The 19,668-nt window shown below is 45.5% G+C and overlaps 1 protein-coding gene across 42 annotated transcripts in view; it reads left to right on the top strand.

Annotated features, from left to right (window-relative positions):
* The window catches only part of CACNA1C (calcium voltage-gated channel subunit alpha1 C), a 735,566-nt gene that overhangs the window by 562,000 nt on the left and 153,898 nt on the right, over positions 1 to 19,668 (top strand). For 26 of the 42 annotated variants that reach the window (XM_047742079.1, XM_047742061.1, XM_047742060.1 and 23 more), the window contains exon 10: positions 19,416 to 19,506. In XM_047742079.1, coding sequence (XP_047598035.1) covers positions 19,416 to 19,506 — 91 coding nt within the window. Of the gene's footprint in view, positions 1 to 16,475; positions 16,551 to 19,415; positions 19,507 to 19,668 lie in introns of all 42 variants that reach the window. The other 16 variants (XM_047742048.1, XM_047742037.1, XM_047742034.1 and 13 more) reach the window with 2 other exon arrangements.

Below are 19,668 nucleotides of genomic sequence, written 5' to 3'. Positions count from 1 at the left end.
TCAAAGCTGTTAAAGAATTATTACAACGGCCCTGAAACTTGTCTGTGCTTTGGTTGGGTGTGACATAATAGATCTGTTCTCAATGACTTACTGATGAGGTGGAAAGCCTTAATTATATGCTTGACAGGCTGGCTTTAAGGGGAAAAGCCTTTGTTTACCTTACCAATTCCAAGCTTCAAATCAGCCTGTCCAACCGTTATATCTCATTTCAATGACTCATGAGATATGATAATGGTATCTCATATCAGGCCAGTTATTATGTTAACAAAATTCTCTGAAAATAGCAACACAGACATATAGATACAGACATACACACACACACACACACACACACACACACACACACACGAGCAAGAAAAAATTGAGGACCCCTTTCTTGTCAGAAATACTCAGAATTGGAGTCTCATTATATTTATTATTACTTGCTTTAGTAAGCTGATATGACTCAAAGCTTGGTGTGATGTTTGCTGCGCCCAGCAGAGGCAGAGAAAAAGATTGCCCCTATCACCTGAGAGGAGAGACTCTGCTTGGCATGAAAAGTAAAGCAAATGGTAGAGGATCCTAGGCCCCTCGACCTGCAGCCTGTTCTGCCATTCCACAGGGACTATGAAAGTTGCAATGGTCATTTGCTGACAACCAGGCAAAGGGCCTTGGTTTTCACCAGAAGATCCCAAGCCTTAGTAAAAAATATAGAACTTCTTCTTGAGCCTCTCAGATGGTATATGATCATTTTCATCAGTTATAACTTCCATGATCACATTAATCTATGCGGTTCCCAATCAAGGGGGAGTTGAGGGTACACACAATGTGAGACGAATGACCCTCCCCTTTCTCTCCTAAAAGGATAATAGTTTGGGGTGGGGACAGTCCCATGTGTTGCAGTGGCCCAGAGGACCCTGAAAAAAACAGGCCACCCAAGCTCCCGGGCCCCACTCAGTTACCAACTGGCAGGCGTTCTTAGTCTCCTCATTGGTAAAACGAGGTTTGGGGCCAGACAGCTCTGGACACCCCTTCCAGATCTCTGTTTTGTTTCTATAGTTCTAAGGTGACATACATTTGCTTTAGTCCTAGGAGTCTGAACCAAATCTAGATCTTTCCAATCCATCATACCTCAGTCAATTCTAGAAACCTGCAGTTCCCAGACTTGTGAATTGGCACTGGGTCTCCTGCAGGACTCCCCAACCCCTGAAAGCCAGCCTGTTCTTCCAAAGACCCTCCTGGAATCTGCATGCTTTCTGTCCTCCCTACCTGGAAAGTCCAGCTCTACCATCTGTCTTTGGAACTGCGTTGTCCCCATTCCCACCTTCTATCCCCTCCTGTAACCCTCCCCACTCCTCATGCCTAGCACACCCACTTCAGGCCTGCAAGATATAGCACGTCTATTTATTTATCCATTTTCTACCATCTCCTGGGTGGCGTACCTTGTGAGGGCGAGAACTTTGTATTTTCAACACTACTAGCACAGGGTCAATGAATCTCCATTAGAAAGGGGGTGGGGATGGGGGGAGAAAAGTGGGGTTGGCCCGAATGTCTGGTGCTCTGCCATTAGGAGCAGATGACTGGGGCCTGCCTTGTCACTGTGTCAGAGCTAAAGCCAGGAAGAGCCAGATCTGATACAGCAGAGGATATATAATGAATGAGACATACAAATTACTGCTTTGTCTTCCATTTCTTGTCTGCCAACATTTCTTTCTAACTTCTGCGAGAGGATGGGATCATTCCATAGAGTTTTTCTTCAGGCTTTCACCTCTTCTCCCCTTTATTCTTCAAATCCATGCAGAGAAGTATCAGAAATATCCTTATTCTATTTCTCTCCACGAGGCCAGCTAGCCGGTGGTCAGGAAATGGTTAAGAGAGTACCAAGAATAAATGCTTAACTGCTTCTTTAGGATAGGAAAGCTGAATATGTTTAAGGCTTGAAAAGGTCAACTCTCTTCCAAGGGGGCAGAGGTTTGATTTTATCCATTATGTGGTCTTTGGCATAATGCTCGTTTCATTCACTGGATGCGATGGAGATTTATGGAGTAAATGTTATCACAAGCTGAGACTTAATGAGATCTCAACTTTATCTCCTGGATGTAGTGGAAAGCAACCATTTTGGTAATAAATAGAGAACAGCATCTAATTTGTAAATTCCCCTTTCCGTTTCTAAGTTTAATCAGATCAGTGAAACTGAAGGGAATTGTTGATGACCCAAAATTATTTTCCATGCCTCAGTCTGGCCAGGAAGCATCGCTCCTAACGGAAATGGCATGTTGCTCTGGCAATGGAAGGGGATGACATTTGTCATTAGACTAACCCAATTGTTGCATATTAAAAAATATGTTTAGACCAAAATCTATTTAAAACCAAACTGGAACTGGGGCTCCATAGCCCTGTTACTAGTGTCACCAGTTCATAGAAGCAAAAATTCTTTCCAAATAAACTACAGAGATCTGTAGCCGGGGCTACTCTAAAAGGACCCCTGTGACTTCATTTTGACCCAACTGAGACATCCAGAGTAAGACTAGAAGGGCCACGATGGTGCCCAAGCTGTGGTCGCAAATAACCTTTCATGGCATGGCAGACAGCAAGTTAGGAGACCAGAACACAGTCTCTGGCAGGTTCTGGGTTTCACATAGGGTTTAAAAAAAGAATTAAAGGAGCTCAAAAGGGAGGTAAATGCAGCTATCTTTCCAGTTGTGCTTAGTTTTTCACAATGAATGGTGGGTAAAGATTTTTATAGATTGTCTTCTCTTCTCAAGAGCTATAAGCATTTCCAGGGCAGGGCCCAAGGCATGGGGGAATCACTGTTAGCACGCAGTAGGAACCTCATGAATATTTCATGAAAGGACTGACAACAATGATGAAGACACTGGGGTTGGTGGGGTGGGGGCTGATGGCCCCAAAGGGAGAGCCGTTAACTGCAGCCCGCTTTAGGGTTTGGCCCTGGGAGTACATATGTCATCACTAATAAGTGCTCAGAGTCCCGATGACCTTTTAGATGCAAAACAAGTGATCTTGAGATTCTTCTGTTTAGCCTGCAGTTTGCTTTTCCATTCCCTAATAAATATATATGGCATCCAGGCATGCTACACACAGAGTATTATTACTGAAAATTATGAACAACAGCTACCACTTCTCAAGCACATCCTTTAGCTTGTAGTATCTTTAATCCTCACTTAAGCCTCTGAGATTGGTAATATTATCTCTCTTTTTCAGATGAAAAAGATGAGGTTCAGATAATTCGCCCAAGGCCAGGCAGCCAACAGGAGGCTTAGCCAGGGGTCATGCCCAGGGCTGTCTGACTCTAATGGCAAGCCTCTTTCTCTTTTGTCAGCAGGAAAGATCAAGCACAAAGAACAAGGTAGCCCCCAAAATACGTAGTGATAGGGAGGGGAAATCTAGGGGCAGGAAGACCCTGGAAAGCAGTCAGGAGACCTTGTTCTTAGCCTCAGCTCTAATACGAATAGCTCTGGGACCTCAAACAAACTCTTCCTCCTCTGGGTCTCAGTTTCCTAGGATACAAAAGTAATACTCCATCTCCAGTTTTCTATAAATCCTTGAGCATTCTGATCCCTTAAAGACCCCTCTGGCGCTGTCTTTTTCTTTGAGTCATATATCCCAGAAGTGATGGCTGGCTGGACCGGGGAGAGAATGTCCTCATTTTGCAGACCCTGGCTCCCTCCCTCTTGGCTGGGCAGCAGCGGCTCCAAGATGGAAGCTTCCCTCCGGCATCCAGCAGCTACTCCATGGCCCACACTCTCCTGCTGTGTGCCCAGAACCAATATCCCAAGAACTGTCTTGCCTTGAAAGCATAGAACAGTAGAATTTCAGCACTGGAAAGTGTCGCAGAAGCTCATTCCTGCGCCCCTGGTTTCTCCGTCTCTGTCCGGGTGAAATTCATCTATAGCATCTATACAAGACAGAGTCTCACCCCCACTTTCTCAAACACTCTGTGGGAGGAAAACCCCCTCCCTCTTTGTGCACCTCTACGTTTTATAAAAATTATTCCTTCTCCTGAGCTGACACCTGCGGCTGTTTCTTTTCCACACACTGGTCTGAGGTGTCAGGGGTGCGACAAGGCCCTCCCAACGGCACTGTTAATTATCCTCCCTCAGCTAATTCCTCACACTAATTGCTTCTCTCTCTCTCTGTTCTCCCTCCGGCCTTACGTTTCTGTTAGGGGTGTGCTTCTGACATCCTTGCCCACCTCTTCTCATTGGTCCTCCCAGTAACAAATGAGGGAAGCACAGAGCTCTTCAGACTATGTGTCCTCCCCAGACACTGAGTCAGGGCTAAGGAGGACCCTGGAATGCAGGGCTTCTGGCTCTGGCACAGACGGTTTCTGCAACACGTCTCTGCCTGTGTCTCTCTTTCTCCCACCCTCATGCAGCCTGACCTCTGTGCTTGGTACCTCCAATCTGCAAGGAGGCTCACTCCCCTACAGTCTTGTTAGAATAAAAAATGGGTTACTGTCTCCTTTCTGCTTTTCCCAAATAGGGCAAATACCCTATCTTCACTCCTTTGCAGCTAACCATCAGATCAGGTGCACTCCCACAATGCAAGTGACAAAACCCAATAGAGCTGCATGAGTCTGCCTGAGGTCCCCATGTCCCCACTGTACAGACCTACCAACACCTGTTGATCATGCAGGCCACACACGCAGCCCTGCCCTTCCTTACTTGAAAAGCCTGTTCCTTATCCCACCTACCGTGGTGGAGACTCCATCTGAAAACCAGAACTTCTGTGTCCTTCTTTCTAGGTTTCCTGGGCCACTGAGCCCACAGCATGAAGCCTCATAGAATGAGTTCCAGGTGAACCCAAGGTCGCGCCTCCCATCTAAAAACACTTACTGGAGCATTAGCATTCCCACTTCCAGCCCGTGCCTCCAGGCCTTTTGCTTGTTGAAGACAATTGTTCCAGTTCTCTAGGTTTCAAAAACACTTTCTCTCTTCTAAAGAAGAACAGTCAGTCTCTCCAGCAAGCCCAGCTCTCCTGAAAAATTACAGAAGAGTTCTAAGATTAGGGAAAAGAGGGAGGAGGGATGAAGGGTGAATAATACCTTTGATTCAGATTAAATTTGGAGGGGAAGAGTCTAGAGGGAGAGGCTATGGACTAGAATAATAAAGCGACATTGTCTGGCATTACCACCCCCCAGCTCTCCTTGCACATTTGGCTTGGGGTTGATTCTCCTCCTCTGCCTGGTTCAGGGTCACCTCACTGCTGTTGGCATGAGCACCCTACCCCGCAGCAGCTAGTCTTGGCCCTTCTCCAGTATAGCCCAAGAGAGAGGAAGGAGACTTTAGTGCGTGGCTGACTGTGCGTGTTCCAGTCCCCGCCCTGATGAAACGGAAGGAAGGAAACAATGGTGACCTTGACCCCAACCCAGAGATGCCCGTCCGCACTCTGAGCATCGTGGAAGAACACCGACTGACTGCTTGCAGGTGGGCTTCTAGCCTCCGGCCCAAACGGAGTCCTGCTCCCGGCCTTGCACACTTCCCATCTGGTTTCCCAGGGAAATCAGCATCACGCCACAGAAGGAGCCTCGCTTTCTGAGGGCTGCGGTGGAAAGAAAAGGACCCGAGAGGAAAGTAGAGAAGAGCGGGTGAGTCAGTGAGGTGCGGCTCTTCCTTCCATGCATGAGCCAGAAAGTCAAAGGCACCGTTGGCTGGGGGAGCTGCAGCGAGCTGACAACTGACCAAACCTGTCTCCTCACCCCGGCTCTACGCCTGCACAGCCTCAGTCTCCTCACCTAGAAATCATGAAGGAAGATGCCTTCCCTGGCTGTCTCCCTGGGTGGTTGTGAGAATTAAAATGGCATCGTTTCCTGAGAGTGACACCAAACAGAGCTGTACTCCTTCTAGCGAGCAAAGAAAGAACTAAGAGCACTGAACTACCTGGTACAAACAGTGTCTATTTGCGGGGGAAGGAGGTTGTGATTCCGTGGAATTCAGGAAGGCTTCAGGAAGGCCTCAGGACTTGGAGGTAAAGAGGGTGTTGAGCCCATGAAGGAGGAACAGGGACACAGATGTAAGGCACACAGATGTAAGTGGGTGCGTGGTGACTGGCCAGCCTCAAACAGTGGCATCAAACCAAGCTTGCCCACAGCAGAGGTGGAGAGGAGAGCTGAATGCCTGGCCCCGAGCATCCGTTGGCTGGAGGTGGAATGGGGCTTTGGGTGGGGGAGCAAAACCAAATCACAGGGGCCTCAGGAGGCAGTCTGAGGGTCCTCTGTGGTGCGACACAGTGTTGTGACATTGGGAAACGTGCCGAGGGAAAGCTCCCCAGCAGAAGAGAGAATCGGGTAAGGGCTCCAGGAACCCCTTCTGTCTGGGCCCCGCCCAACCCCCCACAAACAGGCCACAACATGGGGATGCGTCAGTCCGAGCACCGTTGTTGTAAAGCTCAGTTGTGTTTCCTCAGCAGAAGAAACCTTAGGAAGTTCCTCTCAAACCCCCAGCAAAGGCTTGAAAACCCCCAATAATGACTACTTCCTAGACTGCCAAGGCAGCCAGGCCACTTCGGACACATTTCTTATGTTAGGGCAAACTCTTCACCCCTCCAGCTATTTCTTGATAACTTTTCCTTGTAGAACTACTCTAAGCAGGCAGTATCTTCCCCCTGTAAGCAAAGACTCCAAATATTTGAAGAGGGTGATGAGGCCTCTTTAAAAAAAAAAAAAAAAAAAAAAAAAAAAAAGGTTTTATTTATTTGGGAGATAGCAAGCTAGAGAGAGAGAGAACCATAAGCAGGAGGAGGGGCAGCGGGAACAACTGACTCCCCGCAGAGCAGGCAGCGTGATGCGGAGCCTATCCCAGGACCCTGGGATCATGACCCAAGCTGAAGGCTGATACTTAACTGACTGAGCCACCCAGGCGCCCCATGATGAGACCCTTAACCTACCTTATCTAGATTAAACCTTTCCAAGTTTGTGCCTAGAACATGGCATACCACCCTTTACCATCCTATAAGATCTCTGTCCCAGAAATCCACCTCTGTCTGCTGCCCCTCCCTGAACAGGATCCTGAGCTCCGAATCCCAGTCTAACAGGATCTGATTGATGCAGAGGAGGGAAGCACCACTTCCCTGGGTCTTTGCCCTGGGTGGGGGTCTAGGATCGTGTGAAGTGACACTGCAGAGGGACCTCTCCATGACAGATGTGGGCCGTTAAAGTAACAAGACGGACCCTGGAATGCATCGTCACCCCAGAAAGAAGGAGGAAAGTAACAAGCGCAAGCCCCCGGCAGGAAGAGCGGGGAGATTAATTAAAGGAAAGGACTTGCCACAGAAGGGGGCGAGCTGATTGGTATTCTGACAGCTGCCCATAAACTCACCGATTAAATGACGGGGCTGAGGAGACACCATGCAGTTAGGAGCTAAAGTGACTCACTTAACATAAATGCTGCGAATGGAGGCAGCCTCTTAATTTAAGGCAACAATTTACTTGCACGCTGGTGGGGAAGGCAAGGCTAAGACCCTTCCGTAGAGAGAGTGCTCCTCACTCCTGGCGGAACCCACAACTTTTGAGATTCTGCTGGGCCCCTGGAAATCTGACCTGTGTCAAAATTGCCTCGAGTAGCAGAAAACAGTGAAGGGGAAGACAGAGTCTGAGAGAGAAGAGAACATGAGAGTGAATTGTGAGCTCTACAGCCTTTGGAAACAGCAGAGAACAGGGTGCAAAGTATAAAACTCACCAGCAGTGGAACTTTGAATTCCAGACAAGGGGAGAGCTCAGCTGTGATGTGCCAGCATGAACTTTGATCCTCTCCATGGAGCGTGTGAATGGCAAGTGAGAAAGGCGGCAGCACTGCATGGTGGAAAGAAGACTGTCCCTCTACTGCCAACTAGCCTTGTGACCCTGGGCGCATCATTGACCTTCTCTAGACCTTAATATTCCCATCTGTAAAATGAAAGCCACCCCTTCTAATCGTACAATGCAGATATTACTCAGATCTCCGTTTGCAGTGCAGAAACTGAGCCACAAAGGAGTGAAGTCCCACGTCCAATGTCACAGAGCTCCAAGTGGCAGAGACCGGAGACAGACTCAGGCCACTGGGCTCCAGAGCCCAGGCTCCTAACCATGCTGCTCTGTGTCCTGCCTCCCCCTCTTAGCATAAAAGAGCTGGCAGGGAGGCCCTAGGCAGGATTATGAAATAAGTGGTTTCTCCCCCAGAACCTCCACCTATATTTTCTGCTTCTCTTCTCCTCTCAGTGATCCAGGCACATCCGCAGGGCTCTCTAGTCCTCTCTTATGACTAGGAAAGGACTTTATAAATTCATGCAATATACATAATGGCTAAGAGGGGAGACTTGGCATAGCATACCATAGTTCAAAGGCTGGATCTTCTTAGCTGCTTGCTTTGAATAAGTGACTTAATTCTCTAAGCCTCGACTTCCTGATCTATAATATGGAACACATAATGGGGACATACAATCCCTCGTAGGATGGTTTGAGGCTTGAATCAGTGTATATAAAGTGCATGGAGGAGGAGCTATTATATAGTAAGTGATCAAAAAACAATTATTCAATACTATTAGTATTAAGATAGGAATGGCTGATACTACTATTACACATCCAAGAGTATTTGCCCTCTGAGGGTAAAAGACCCTAAGTGAAGGAATGACCGGTAGACATCCCTGGACTTGTTTGAAGAGGGATGGAGGAAGCAAGTCGCTCTCCATTCCTGTTATATCATACCACATGGGCGACCAGTTACTGCTAAACCAGGCTTTGGGAACTAGAATAATGTCCTTCTTTCAGCCTAAAATCAGTTTGTGCCCTAAAAGAACTGAGCTTCCAAAGGGATCCTACACAGAAAGGCCACCATCATCCATGTCCAGAAGATCCCGTTTCAACCCCAGTGGCTGGGCTGAGCTCTGTTTGCCTGGGGGATGTCCTGGCTCTCTTGCGTGATGGGATGTCCTGTTTCCTCCATCATCCTGAGGGTCTGAGAATGTTCCACACTGCCCCGCCGTCCCCAGGGAAGGTGCAGCAGGGTGGGGGAGGAAGGAGGGCCAAAAGCCGAAGTTCGGATATTTGTCTAACGAGGCTGAACTTCCTTCCCCTACCTCCGCCGGCCACCGGTCACCGGCCACCTCCCCCTACCCGCTCCGATGGCCCGACTCCGTGGCGCCACGATTGTGGACAGAAATTTTCTGCTTGGGAACACTAGATGTTTATGGCCTGCTGAGAGTACAATGACCCTGGTTTTCTTCTTTGGATTATGGCTGCAGATCAAGGGCAGGCATTTATGCCTCTTCCCAGTTTATAGCAGTAATAATAATTATTACGATGGCACATCGTACTTATATTGTGCCTTTTTAATAAGGCCACTTTGTTTGGCTTCTTAATATTTAATCCTGTTTTATATTTACTTTCTGATGGCTTAACATCAACCAGGTTTTAATTGCTTATGTGGAGAAAGCCTTGCTGGGCCAGGGCTGGCAGGAAGCTTCTGAGAACGCTCTGGGGGCTGTGGCAACGTTCACCATGACCTTTCAACCCACACAGGCCACCATGGTTGGGCTCCATTTCGCTTTAGCTTCTCACCACTCTCTCCTTTTCTACAGTTTACTTTTCTCCTCTCCTTCTCCCTCTCTTTCTTTCCCTTTCTTTCCCATCACCTGATTTAATTTATTAATGTAAGAAATGAGGAAGATGAGACCCCCAATCATCATGTAATTTGTACAGGGTCTGGACCTATTTCATGGCAAGGCCAAGGAAAGGATCATCTTTAGCATTTCCTAGACTCACAGTAGTAGGGGGATTCCTAAGACTCTGAGCTGGATAAAGGCATATAAAGGCTTCTTCACCTGTCAGCCTGAGACTATATTTGGCCATGTGTTTGATGTATCAAACTGTAGAAAAGTAGTAAGAAATAACTTTCTAAGTTATTGGGTTTTGGGGTTTGGGGTTTTTTTTGTTTGGTTGGTTTGGTTTGGTTTGGTTTTTTGTTTACTTGGCAAGAGAAAATGAAATGAAATGAAACATAGCATAGTTTCTCCCAAGAGAGTGTCCTGGGGCCATAACCACAACCAGAATGTCCAGTTCTGTTCTGCCATGGAGCTAAAGCCGTGCCCGCTGAAACATCCTACATCACTAATTCTTGTCAACTAGTTCTTCTGTATTTGAGCAAAATTATTCCAGAAGTTGCCTGATGTAGCCAGGAAAGTCCTGGAGCAAGGCCAGCCATTTGTGCCATTTACAAGCTTTCACTCTGGGGGCAACTAAGTTCCACTCTTGGGGACTACCCTTTTACTTAACAGGGGGGATACATGTGTCATGTTATCTGACATAAAATATAAAGCAGATAATTATAGGAGAGGTTACTAAAAGAGGCAAGAAGGTTTCAGAAGTCAACAAGGGATAATGCAGGACCCTCTGGATAGCACCTGTGGGCCGGCTGGAAGGACCTGAAGGGACAAAGTGAAGGAGCAGTTTCCAGAAATCAGAGAGGGTGGTCATGCGGAGAGGGCCACGTGATCAGGCCTGTGATCTTCAGTAACAAGAGGCAGCCAATGTATACCGGCCCTGCAGGCAGTGCCAGGGAAGTAAATACCGCTGATTCACTTTCCTCGGGCCTCATAGACGTCCTGCCAGCACCTCCCATTGGTCAACACAGCACAAAGCCCTAGTGTAGAAGTTGTTGATGTAGTTTACAAATGTCAATCTCCTGGAGTATAGGGCATAGCAGAAAGCGATGGAGGACGCCTCTGAAGGATGAACCCTCAGGTTGTCCAGCATGTAGGAGTGTCCTTAAAATTCCCTAAAGATAGAAAGTATTGTCATTATAGTTCCAAATCTCATACCACTAGGATCTGAGAGGAAGTCCAGAGAATTCTAATATAAAGACTCTGGCCTTGAGAAAATGATAATTTCGTTACGGAGATAATCTAATACTCATACAGAAAACTATAAGAAAAACAGATTAAAATTAATTTAAAATTAATTAAAATTAGCAAATTCTTGTATCACTTACCACGTACAAAGTTTTTATAAATATTATTTCACTTAATCTTTACTAGAACCTCATGAACTAGATAGTATCATTAACCACTTTTTACATATAAGGAAACCTGAGGAAGTTTAAATAACCCACCCGTTTCATGGCTAGGAGAGGTTGGAACTAAAACTTAAATCCATGTCCTAATTTTAAACCCTCACAGATCCCAATGTTCCAAGAGCTCAGAAGAGGGGACCCTATGGCAGTGGGTGGGCCTGAAATGCTCCACAGATGAGAACTGTGCCTCCAGGAATGGATAAAATTTGACTAGTGCAGGAGTCAGCACACTTTTTCTCTGAAGGGTCAGTTGGTTGTTATTTTCAGCTTTGCGGCTACACGGAGCCTCCGTTGCAACCACTCAATTGAGCTGCTGTGGTGTGAAAGTAGCCATGGACAAAACAGAAGCGAAGGGCTTGGTTGCATTCCAGCAAAATTTTTTTACAAAACAAGTAGCAGTCTGGATTTGGCCCAAGGGCTATTGTTCCCTGACCCCTGGAATACATGAAGGGGAGGTGGACAGGGTACGATACGTGACATCATAGCTACAAAAGCCCAGAGTTTCAAATAAAGATGACACATTCCAGGGACAAAGAGTAGGGCAGCCCAACTTGGGTGGAGAATTTCTGCAGGAAGTAACCGGAAATGAGGATGAATCAGTAGTGTCTTAGTCAGCCAGGGCTGCTTTAACAAAGCATCCCACATGGACAAGGTACCTTAAACAACAGAAGGTTATTGTCTCATAGTTTGGGAAGCCAGAAGTCCAAGAGCAAGGTGTCACCAGGCTTGGTTCCTTCTGAGAGTCATGAGGGAGGGACCAGCTCCGAGTTTCTCTCCGTGGCTTGTAGATGGTCGTCTTTTCTCTGTGTCTTTACATTGTCTTCTCTGTATGTGTGTCCATGTCTTCTTCTGATCAGCATACCAGCAAATTGCTTTAGTACCTGCCCTCATTATCTCATTTTCATTTAATTACTTCTTTAAAGACCTTTTCTCCAAATACAGCTATACTCTGAGGTACAGGTTCCAGGACTTGACATGAATTTCTGAGGGGCACTGCCAGCCATCACACATAGCATGGAGCCAGATTACAGGGAGTTTTTGAGTCCAGATTAGAGTCAGGGGGGTAGGAAATTAGTAATCCTTTTGCATGTTAGTCATAATTCGATTAGTACTTTGAGAAAATGAATACTAATTATATAACTCATATACAAAAAAGATAATAAAATGGGCAGTTGCCAATTAAATGGCAAAATAAATTGTTCAGTTCATCCAAGAGCACGTGGAAGCCTGAACAAATGGCAGCCTGGCAATCTGCAGACCCAGGATTCAGCCCATTGGCTCCATATGGGTCTCCACAGCACTGGGGAAGTTCAGGTTGAATAACAATTCCCCTCAGTTCCTTGGGCTTCAACATTCCCACCACACCCACGATGTCTGGCCCTAATGTGCCAACCATCTCCCAATGAAATGAGATAAAAGATTGACGACAGGGACGCCTGGGTGGCTCAGTTGGTTAAGCGGCTGCCTTCGGCTCAGGTCATGATCCCTGGGATAGAGTCCCACATCGGGCTCCTTGCTCAGAGGGAAGCCTGCTTCTCCCTCTGCCTCTGCTGCCACTCTGCCTGCCTGTGCTCGCTCTCTCTCTCTCTCTCTCTGGCAAATAAATAAATAAAATCTTTTAAAAAAATTTTTTAATAAAATAAAATTTAAAAAAAAGATTGACAACAGTTGATAACTTCTCTGACTTGGGTAATGAGGCTGATAGCTAACTTCCAGAATGACGACCGGGCATTTCTCTTAGCAGATCTCAAGAGAGGCCAGCCATTCCTGCTGAGAGTCTCCACAGAATATGGCAAAGGCCCATCCATGGGACAGTGTCAGAGCCATTTGGGTGACCAAAGATTTCAGAACTAGGTAGATTTCTCCATCTCTCCCAGGTCTGTTCCTCATTCCCTCACGTGGAGTTTGCTCTAGTGTCATTCGATCAATTGTGATGGATAAATAAATAAATAAATAAATATATCTGAGACAGACAGCCTCAAGAAACAAGGCCAGATGTTTTATGTGCGGATGCTTCTCCATGCATCTCCCCCCAGCCTAGGGAGAGGAAGGAAGTAGGGGAAGGAGAGAGAAGGAAAAAGAAAGTAAAGGAAGGGATACCTGAGAAGATTTTGCTTCCTGTTTCCTTTATGGATTGGTTGCTAAGTAACCTTAGTGACTTTCTTTTTCTTTATCAAAACTAACATTGCTCTTACTCTCAAATCTTGGTCAGAGCCCCTTCTGAAGTCATTTTTATGCACATGAGTGAGTATGGCCATCTTTGGGGATACATATTACATCACGGTAGCTAAATGAGATCTCCTATTTTTTTACGGCAAACGTAAAACCTCAACCCAGAGCAGATTTACCACGTGTACGGAAGCTTTGTACGGAACTGACTGGAGACATTAGTTTTACAAAGAACTTCTCAGTTGACCACAGCTTTGGAAGGGCTGGCTAGCTGATCTGTGTAGCCATGTTTTCAAAGCACTATCTGGTGATTAATGGAGGATTCTTAAATTTTAGTAAATAAACCTTCAGAAGGTTTGCAAACCCACGTGTACCAGGCACTCCCAATCTTCACCATGGCTTAGACCTAGTGCTCCTCCCCCAGCATGATTCGTATGATTTCCAGCCATGTAGGAAATGGCTTATTAAAATCTCCCCAGTATCCACACAACTGTTCTCCAAGCAGGTCAGGGGAGACATTGGTTGTTGTGAAACAAGATCTGTGCATCTCCCTTGAGACGTAGAAATCATCTACCAGCCACCATTCAAGCAAGAGTTGTCACCAAGAGAAAATATTCTGGGGAGAGAAGACATTAATTCAAAATACAATCAGTTGTTGGTGAGATGGAGTCAACACAACTCATTGTAGCAGTTGTGATATGACTAAAAATGTATTTATGTTATCCACCACCTGCAACGGCAGCTGTTAATTACTCTTCCAGGAAAATCTCATTTTCTTTGGAAATCTCAGCAGAAGTCAAGGAACAGGACAGCCCAGAGACCCAGATTGGATGCATAGCACCAGCTAACAATGAAGTTGGAAAGTCAGAAAACTAGCTTCCCTTCTAACATTCTTTTATAGTAATATCCTTCCTAAATCATTCAAGAATCACACTTCATTCCGCAGAAGGCATATTGTTGTGACAGTGTGCAGATGAGCACACATCAAGTTTCACTTTATAAGCATCAAGAGGGGTGCCTTTAGAGGAGAAGTCCCCTTGGGCACCTGGGTTCTTTGCTCTCTTTCTGCCTTAATTTCCAGGCAGTTCATCTCTGAGTGGCCACAGGAAGAGGCAGAGTCTCCAGCTCATCCACCAAATAAGTATCCAGCATTTATCATTCTCAGTTTCCAACAGTTTGGGCACTCAGACTCCAAGAAGGAATGCAAGTCCATCTCCCTAGGGCAATTGATCCATTAAAGAATCACCTATGATCCTGCCATCTAATCCCTTAGTAAAATAGGAACACAAAACTGCATTTTCACCAATCTATATTCCCTTAGGTATTTTGGGGATAAACTATCACAAATAGGCACTAATATATTAATGTACTGCTCCCTCCAGGTGAGAGATCTTCAATTCAGCAAGAAACCTTCAGATATATGACTTGACCCAAAAGAGCAGATCTAGCAAAAACTACTGCACACTCGTAAGGGAGATGATTTACATGCTCTTCAAATCACTTTCCACACCAGTAGCTTCCAACTTTGCCCACATAAAAGACCAGCCCTGGTCAAATTCAGTCATACACTGACTGACCATGTTTTTTATCAAGCTTTTTCTATTGTTTTCAAAGTTATCATGCAGTTATTTCTGAAATCAAACAATATGGGGCAATATTGATGCCAAGGCCAGAAGCTGAATAATGGCTTCTCTATAACAGGTCATGGTGTTCTGGGATTTCCATCACTGGCCAGTGCTCTTGTTCCCCCAGACAACAGTGAGCAGACAGAAACTTGATAACTGGCGGCCTCATATTGACCCCTGTACACCTCCAAACAAAAGACCACTCACTATAAGATACCTACTTCAGTAACGGTTATCATTGTATGTTGAGACATATCTTTTGCTAGAAGGCAAATTGGAACCAAGCTATTCATTTCAGCTCCTGACCCTCAGTGCTTTTCTCATATGGGATTTTTGAGAAGTGTCTGCTTATTCCAAGCTTTGTATTTTAAAGATGTGTGGTTGGGACATGGCCCTTTACCCAGGTTAAAAATAAGACTGATCCTTTTTTTCATGAACCGGTCTTCAGAATTCTCACTAGCAAGCAGCATTCAGGGATGCTCACTGAAGGTGATTCAAGTTCCAAGGGAAGTGGATAAAATAAAGAAGCACCTAAAAACTTGAACTGACCTTCCCTTCATGCCCTTTCCTGGGACTGATGGGGCCACCTACCCATTCACCACCAGGACACACTCTTGCTTTCCTGAGTGGTAGCAGATTTCCCACCTCATTAATAAGTTGTGACTAAGCCTCCTCACCATTTACCCCCAGCACCCTCCGTATAGGCCTGGCAGAGGGAAGTTCATGCTAGTTTTGTCAAACAGAGCGGGAAAATTCTCTTTCTCCGGTATGAGTTAAAGCATTTGACATCCAGAACTCAAAGTCTATTTGCAGAATACAGAGCTCCCCCTCTTCCGTTTGTGGTAATCAGTGTCTTTACAATCTCCCTAGCACCCTCTTCTTCAACTATAGCCCAGAGCCAAAAGAATCTTAGAGAATTCTTCTCCTTTTTACACCAAACTCCTCAAAAGACTACCCATAGACAAGAAACTGAGCGACTACTTTACCTATTTAAACTGATTAAAAGCAGAAACATAATAGGATTTGGATATGATTAGACCTGAAGCCCTTGGTGGGTCATTACTGAATGGGACTGAATAGTTGAAGTGGACAAAGGGGCAAATAGATCCATAGGCTGTTTTTCATTAGCTAGTGGCACGATCAGAGTGTAGGTGCTGAGGGAGGGGTAGATCCACTACCGATGAGGAAGAGGTCAAGTCACCTGGCCATTGGGTAGAAGTGAAAGGGTAGCACCAATGCTAGTTTGATTTTAATAGTTACCGTACTAGAGGCTGTAGGAGCCTGTAGGCAGGGATGAGTGGTGGCCTCTCCCAGAAAGCTCTTCCCTCAAAGCCACTAACTAGATAGACCAATGTAGACTGATACTTCTGCTGGAGTAACTCCTTCTCTTCAAGGTCCATCATTTGTTTTGTGTCACTAATTCATGTGATTTAGGGTTTTGGTTCTACTTTGTTATGTTTTCTTATGTGTTTTGGTTTATTGCTTTTTATAATTTTCTTAGTTTATGTTCAAAGATAAAAATGGATGTTCTATGTGAAAGCTGAGTTCCTTGTTTATTTCTTTTGCCCGTGGCTGACTGCATGCTCTCTATTGATGTCTTGTTCCTGGTTCTTGACACTGACCATCTTGTCTGTGAAAGGAGGCACTCCAGCGGGCTTGCTTGATCAGAAGAAAGGGAAGTTTGCTTGGTTTAGTCACTCCACAGAAACCCATGGTAATGTTCCCCTGCGCTCTATGTGTGTAAATGTGCATTTGTACATACCAGACTAGATGGGAGGGCATTTTTCTCCATGTCTTGTGATGCAATGTTCATGAATGTGTATTGTGTGTGTGTGTGTGTGTGTGTGTGTGTGTGTGTGTGTTCAAAGGGATGGTAATTTGTCCCACTCAAAGCCACTGCCCTATCGTCTCTTCATGTATATATATATATGAAGCCAGAAGACATGACAATCAGCAGCAACTATTCCCTGATGGAACCCTTCCTTTGGTTAGTGCAGCCAAGATTAAGGTTACCATAAATGCCAACTTGGTACTGGTACAGGCAGTTCTTTGATTTAGGAGATGTTATGGTTCCTCCTAAAGCCCAAGCCTATCCACTCCTAATTTAGTTGTATTTCTAAGCCTAGCATCACCACCATCGTACCACTCCACTAACACATAAGGAGCTCTCTAGGAGCAAAGTGTCACAAAGTCAGAGCTCCTTAACTTTATTCTTCTTTAAGATTTCATTTGTTTATTTGTTTATTTGTTTACTGGGGGGTGGGGCAGAGCAGAGGTAGAGAGAGAATTCCAAGCAGACTCCACTGAGCACAGAGCCCAGTGCTGGACTTGATCTCACAACACTGAGATCATGATCTGAGCTAAAACCAAGAGTTGGATGCTTAAATGACAGAGCCACCCAGGTACTCCCAGGGTTCTTTAACTTTAAACAATCATGCCTAAAGAGTTAAAGGAAACTTAGGTCAGAGATGATGAGAGATAGATGGATTGAAAGAACTGAAGGCTCTTTTATAATATATATATATATATATATATATATATATATATATATATATATATATTATATGACTTCTTCCTTAGTATAGTTGGAGGAAGGGAACTGGCAAGCTCTGAAGGTACTGTCTTACTAGCTCCCAGTGCTAAAACCAGCTCCCTCAGACCTCAGGCTACAAAGGGTGTGTAAATGCTGTAAAATTCAACACCACCATTTGGTTATTTACCATGTTCTTATGATGCTTCCAGAGCCTGATTTGGCTATAAGAACCTCATCTTGTCTTAAGGTATAGCATAGGGAGCTGGTCAACAGAGGGGCAAACAAGATAAGCATGGTACAGGGATTCATGATACTTGTATTCATGACCAAGTCCTACCCCAAACATGCTGTGTGAACTTGAGCATCTTCCCTTCTCTAAACCTCACTTTCCTGTCCTATAAATTGAAGGGAATAAGCTAGAGCTGGGTAATATCTAAAGGCTCATCCAGAGTCAGCCTTCTTTGAAATGGCATCTAGATTTCTTTTTACCCAACTGTATTATGAGTCCTAGGTGAGCCTGGTGGTGGGTATTAAGGAGGGCACATATTGCATGGAGCACTGGGTGTGGTGCATAAACAATGAATCTTGGAACACTATAAAAATAAAATAAATTTTTAAAAAAATGAGTCCTAGGGTAGAGAGTTCTCTCATACATGACAATCAAACATATGTTAAGTCATGGGCTTTCTGTTTATATCTTGCATGTTCCTGAAATGAGTCTCATCTCACCCACCCATCTTGTCTTCATCCAAAAGAAATGAACCTTGGACAATCTCCATCCAAAAATATTATCCATATAACCAGTAGAATCTTTTCCTGGGCTGTGGTGGCCCCATGGGGACTTGTACAAGGTGCCACATCTCCAGATGCCACACTCTCACTAATTGCAGATTCTGTGGCTGATTCAAGTTAGTGATTTTCTCCACCACATGAGGAGTTCTGTTCTGCAGGGAGAACGAAACCAGGACCAATGCCATAACAGCCACTCTGAAGAACAAGGGTTACTAAAAATAAAATTCATTGTTGCGCCATATTAAAAGGGTAAGAGAGGGTGAAGAGGAAGAATTCTCTTGAGCAAAACTTCTATTTGAAATAAAAAATAATGATAAAATAATGGCTTCTCTAAGCCACCACACTGGGTTCCAAGCTAAAAAATTCCTGCCACTCTGGAAATGCAGCCCACTGCTGCCTTGGGAAGGGAGTGGAGATTGACTGGACAGATTGACACCAGGGCATTAAATGGTTTATAACCCAAGTCAGCCTGCTGGGGTTGGAAGGTCAGTCAGGATTGCCAGAAGGGGAAATGACATCCCAGTCTACCTGCAATCTATCTTCACGTCACAGTTAAACTTAATTGGTGGTTTCCATGGTTATGCTCCCCATTCCTGGTGTCTGTAGTGCTAGTTTGAATCTTAATACCCGATTCTGGTAATTGTCATTTATTTTAAGCTCCCTATTTCAGGTATGGTCCTAGATGGAACCGACTCAGGACCCAGTATGCACTACAAGTAAGGGGGCGGTCTTCCACACCCTTCTAGTACTTCATGAGACAACAAAAACATCCTTCCTACAAACAAGCTGGACCCTAAGTTTGGGGATGAAACCCCTTAGAATTGGTGGGTGGGGGAAAAAGCAAAATAAAATATTTTGATGAACGCTCCTCTTTTTATGGTTAGTAGTGGATGCAAATGGAAACTCTTGTGCAGTTTTTCTGATGTCACAGAGTTGAGGGCAGGAAAGGATTCAATGGTCAGTGTCTTCAGGAAGGAAGTAAGGCCAACCTTGTTAATCTCACCCTAGACAAGTTGTAGGTGTGACAGTCAAGGAAACCCCCAAACTTAGCCATGGCAGTGCCAGTGCCCCAACCTGCTCACAGCAGCACCTCTGCCTCCCCCGCTCCCCAACAACTAACAGATACTGCTCAGGCTCTCCTCCTCCCAGGTAGCCCACAATCTTGGGACTAGGTGTTTTGCAAACTAATGCTCTTCTCTCCCCTTTTCCTCCCCACCCTCAATGCCTTGTTCCGCATCCGTTTGATTCTTGTAGTGAGCATGCCCACAAGCGAGACCGAGTCTGTCAACACCGAAAACGTGGCTGGAGGTGACATCGAGGGAGAGAACTGCGGGGCCAGGCTGGCGTGAGTAGGCACGGCGAGCCCAGAGACTTGGGCTTCTCCAGGGATGTGGGCAGGGATGCTGTGTCCTGAAGTCACAATGGGCTGGCCCTTTGTGGGTGCAGCAGAGGTCAGAGAAACAGAAAGCTCAGGCAGTGACTTCTGTGGAGAAAAGAAGGCTCTGGG

This window comes from Lutra lutra, chromosome 8 (assembly GCF_902655055.1).
Source record: "Lutra lutra chromosome 8, mLutLut1.2, whole genome shotgun sequence".
Taxonomy (NCBI): domain Eukaryota; kingdom Metazoa; phylum Chordata; class Mammalia; order Carnivora; family Mustelidae; genus Lutra; species Lutra lutra.
The sequence above is the reverse complement of the archived record's forward strand: the minus strand, read 5'-3'. Positions and strand labels throughout refer to the sequence as shown.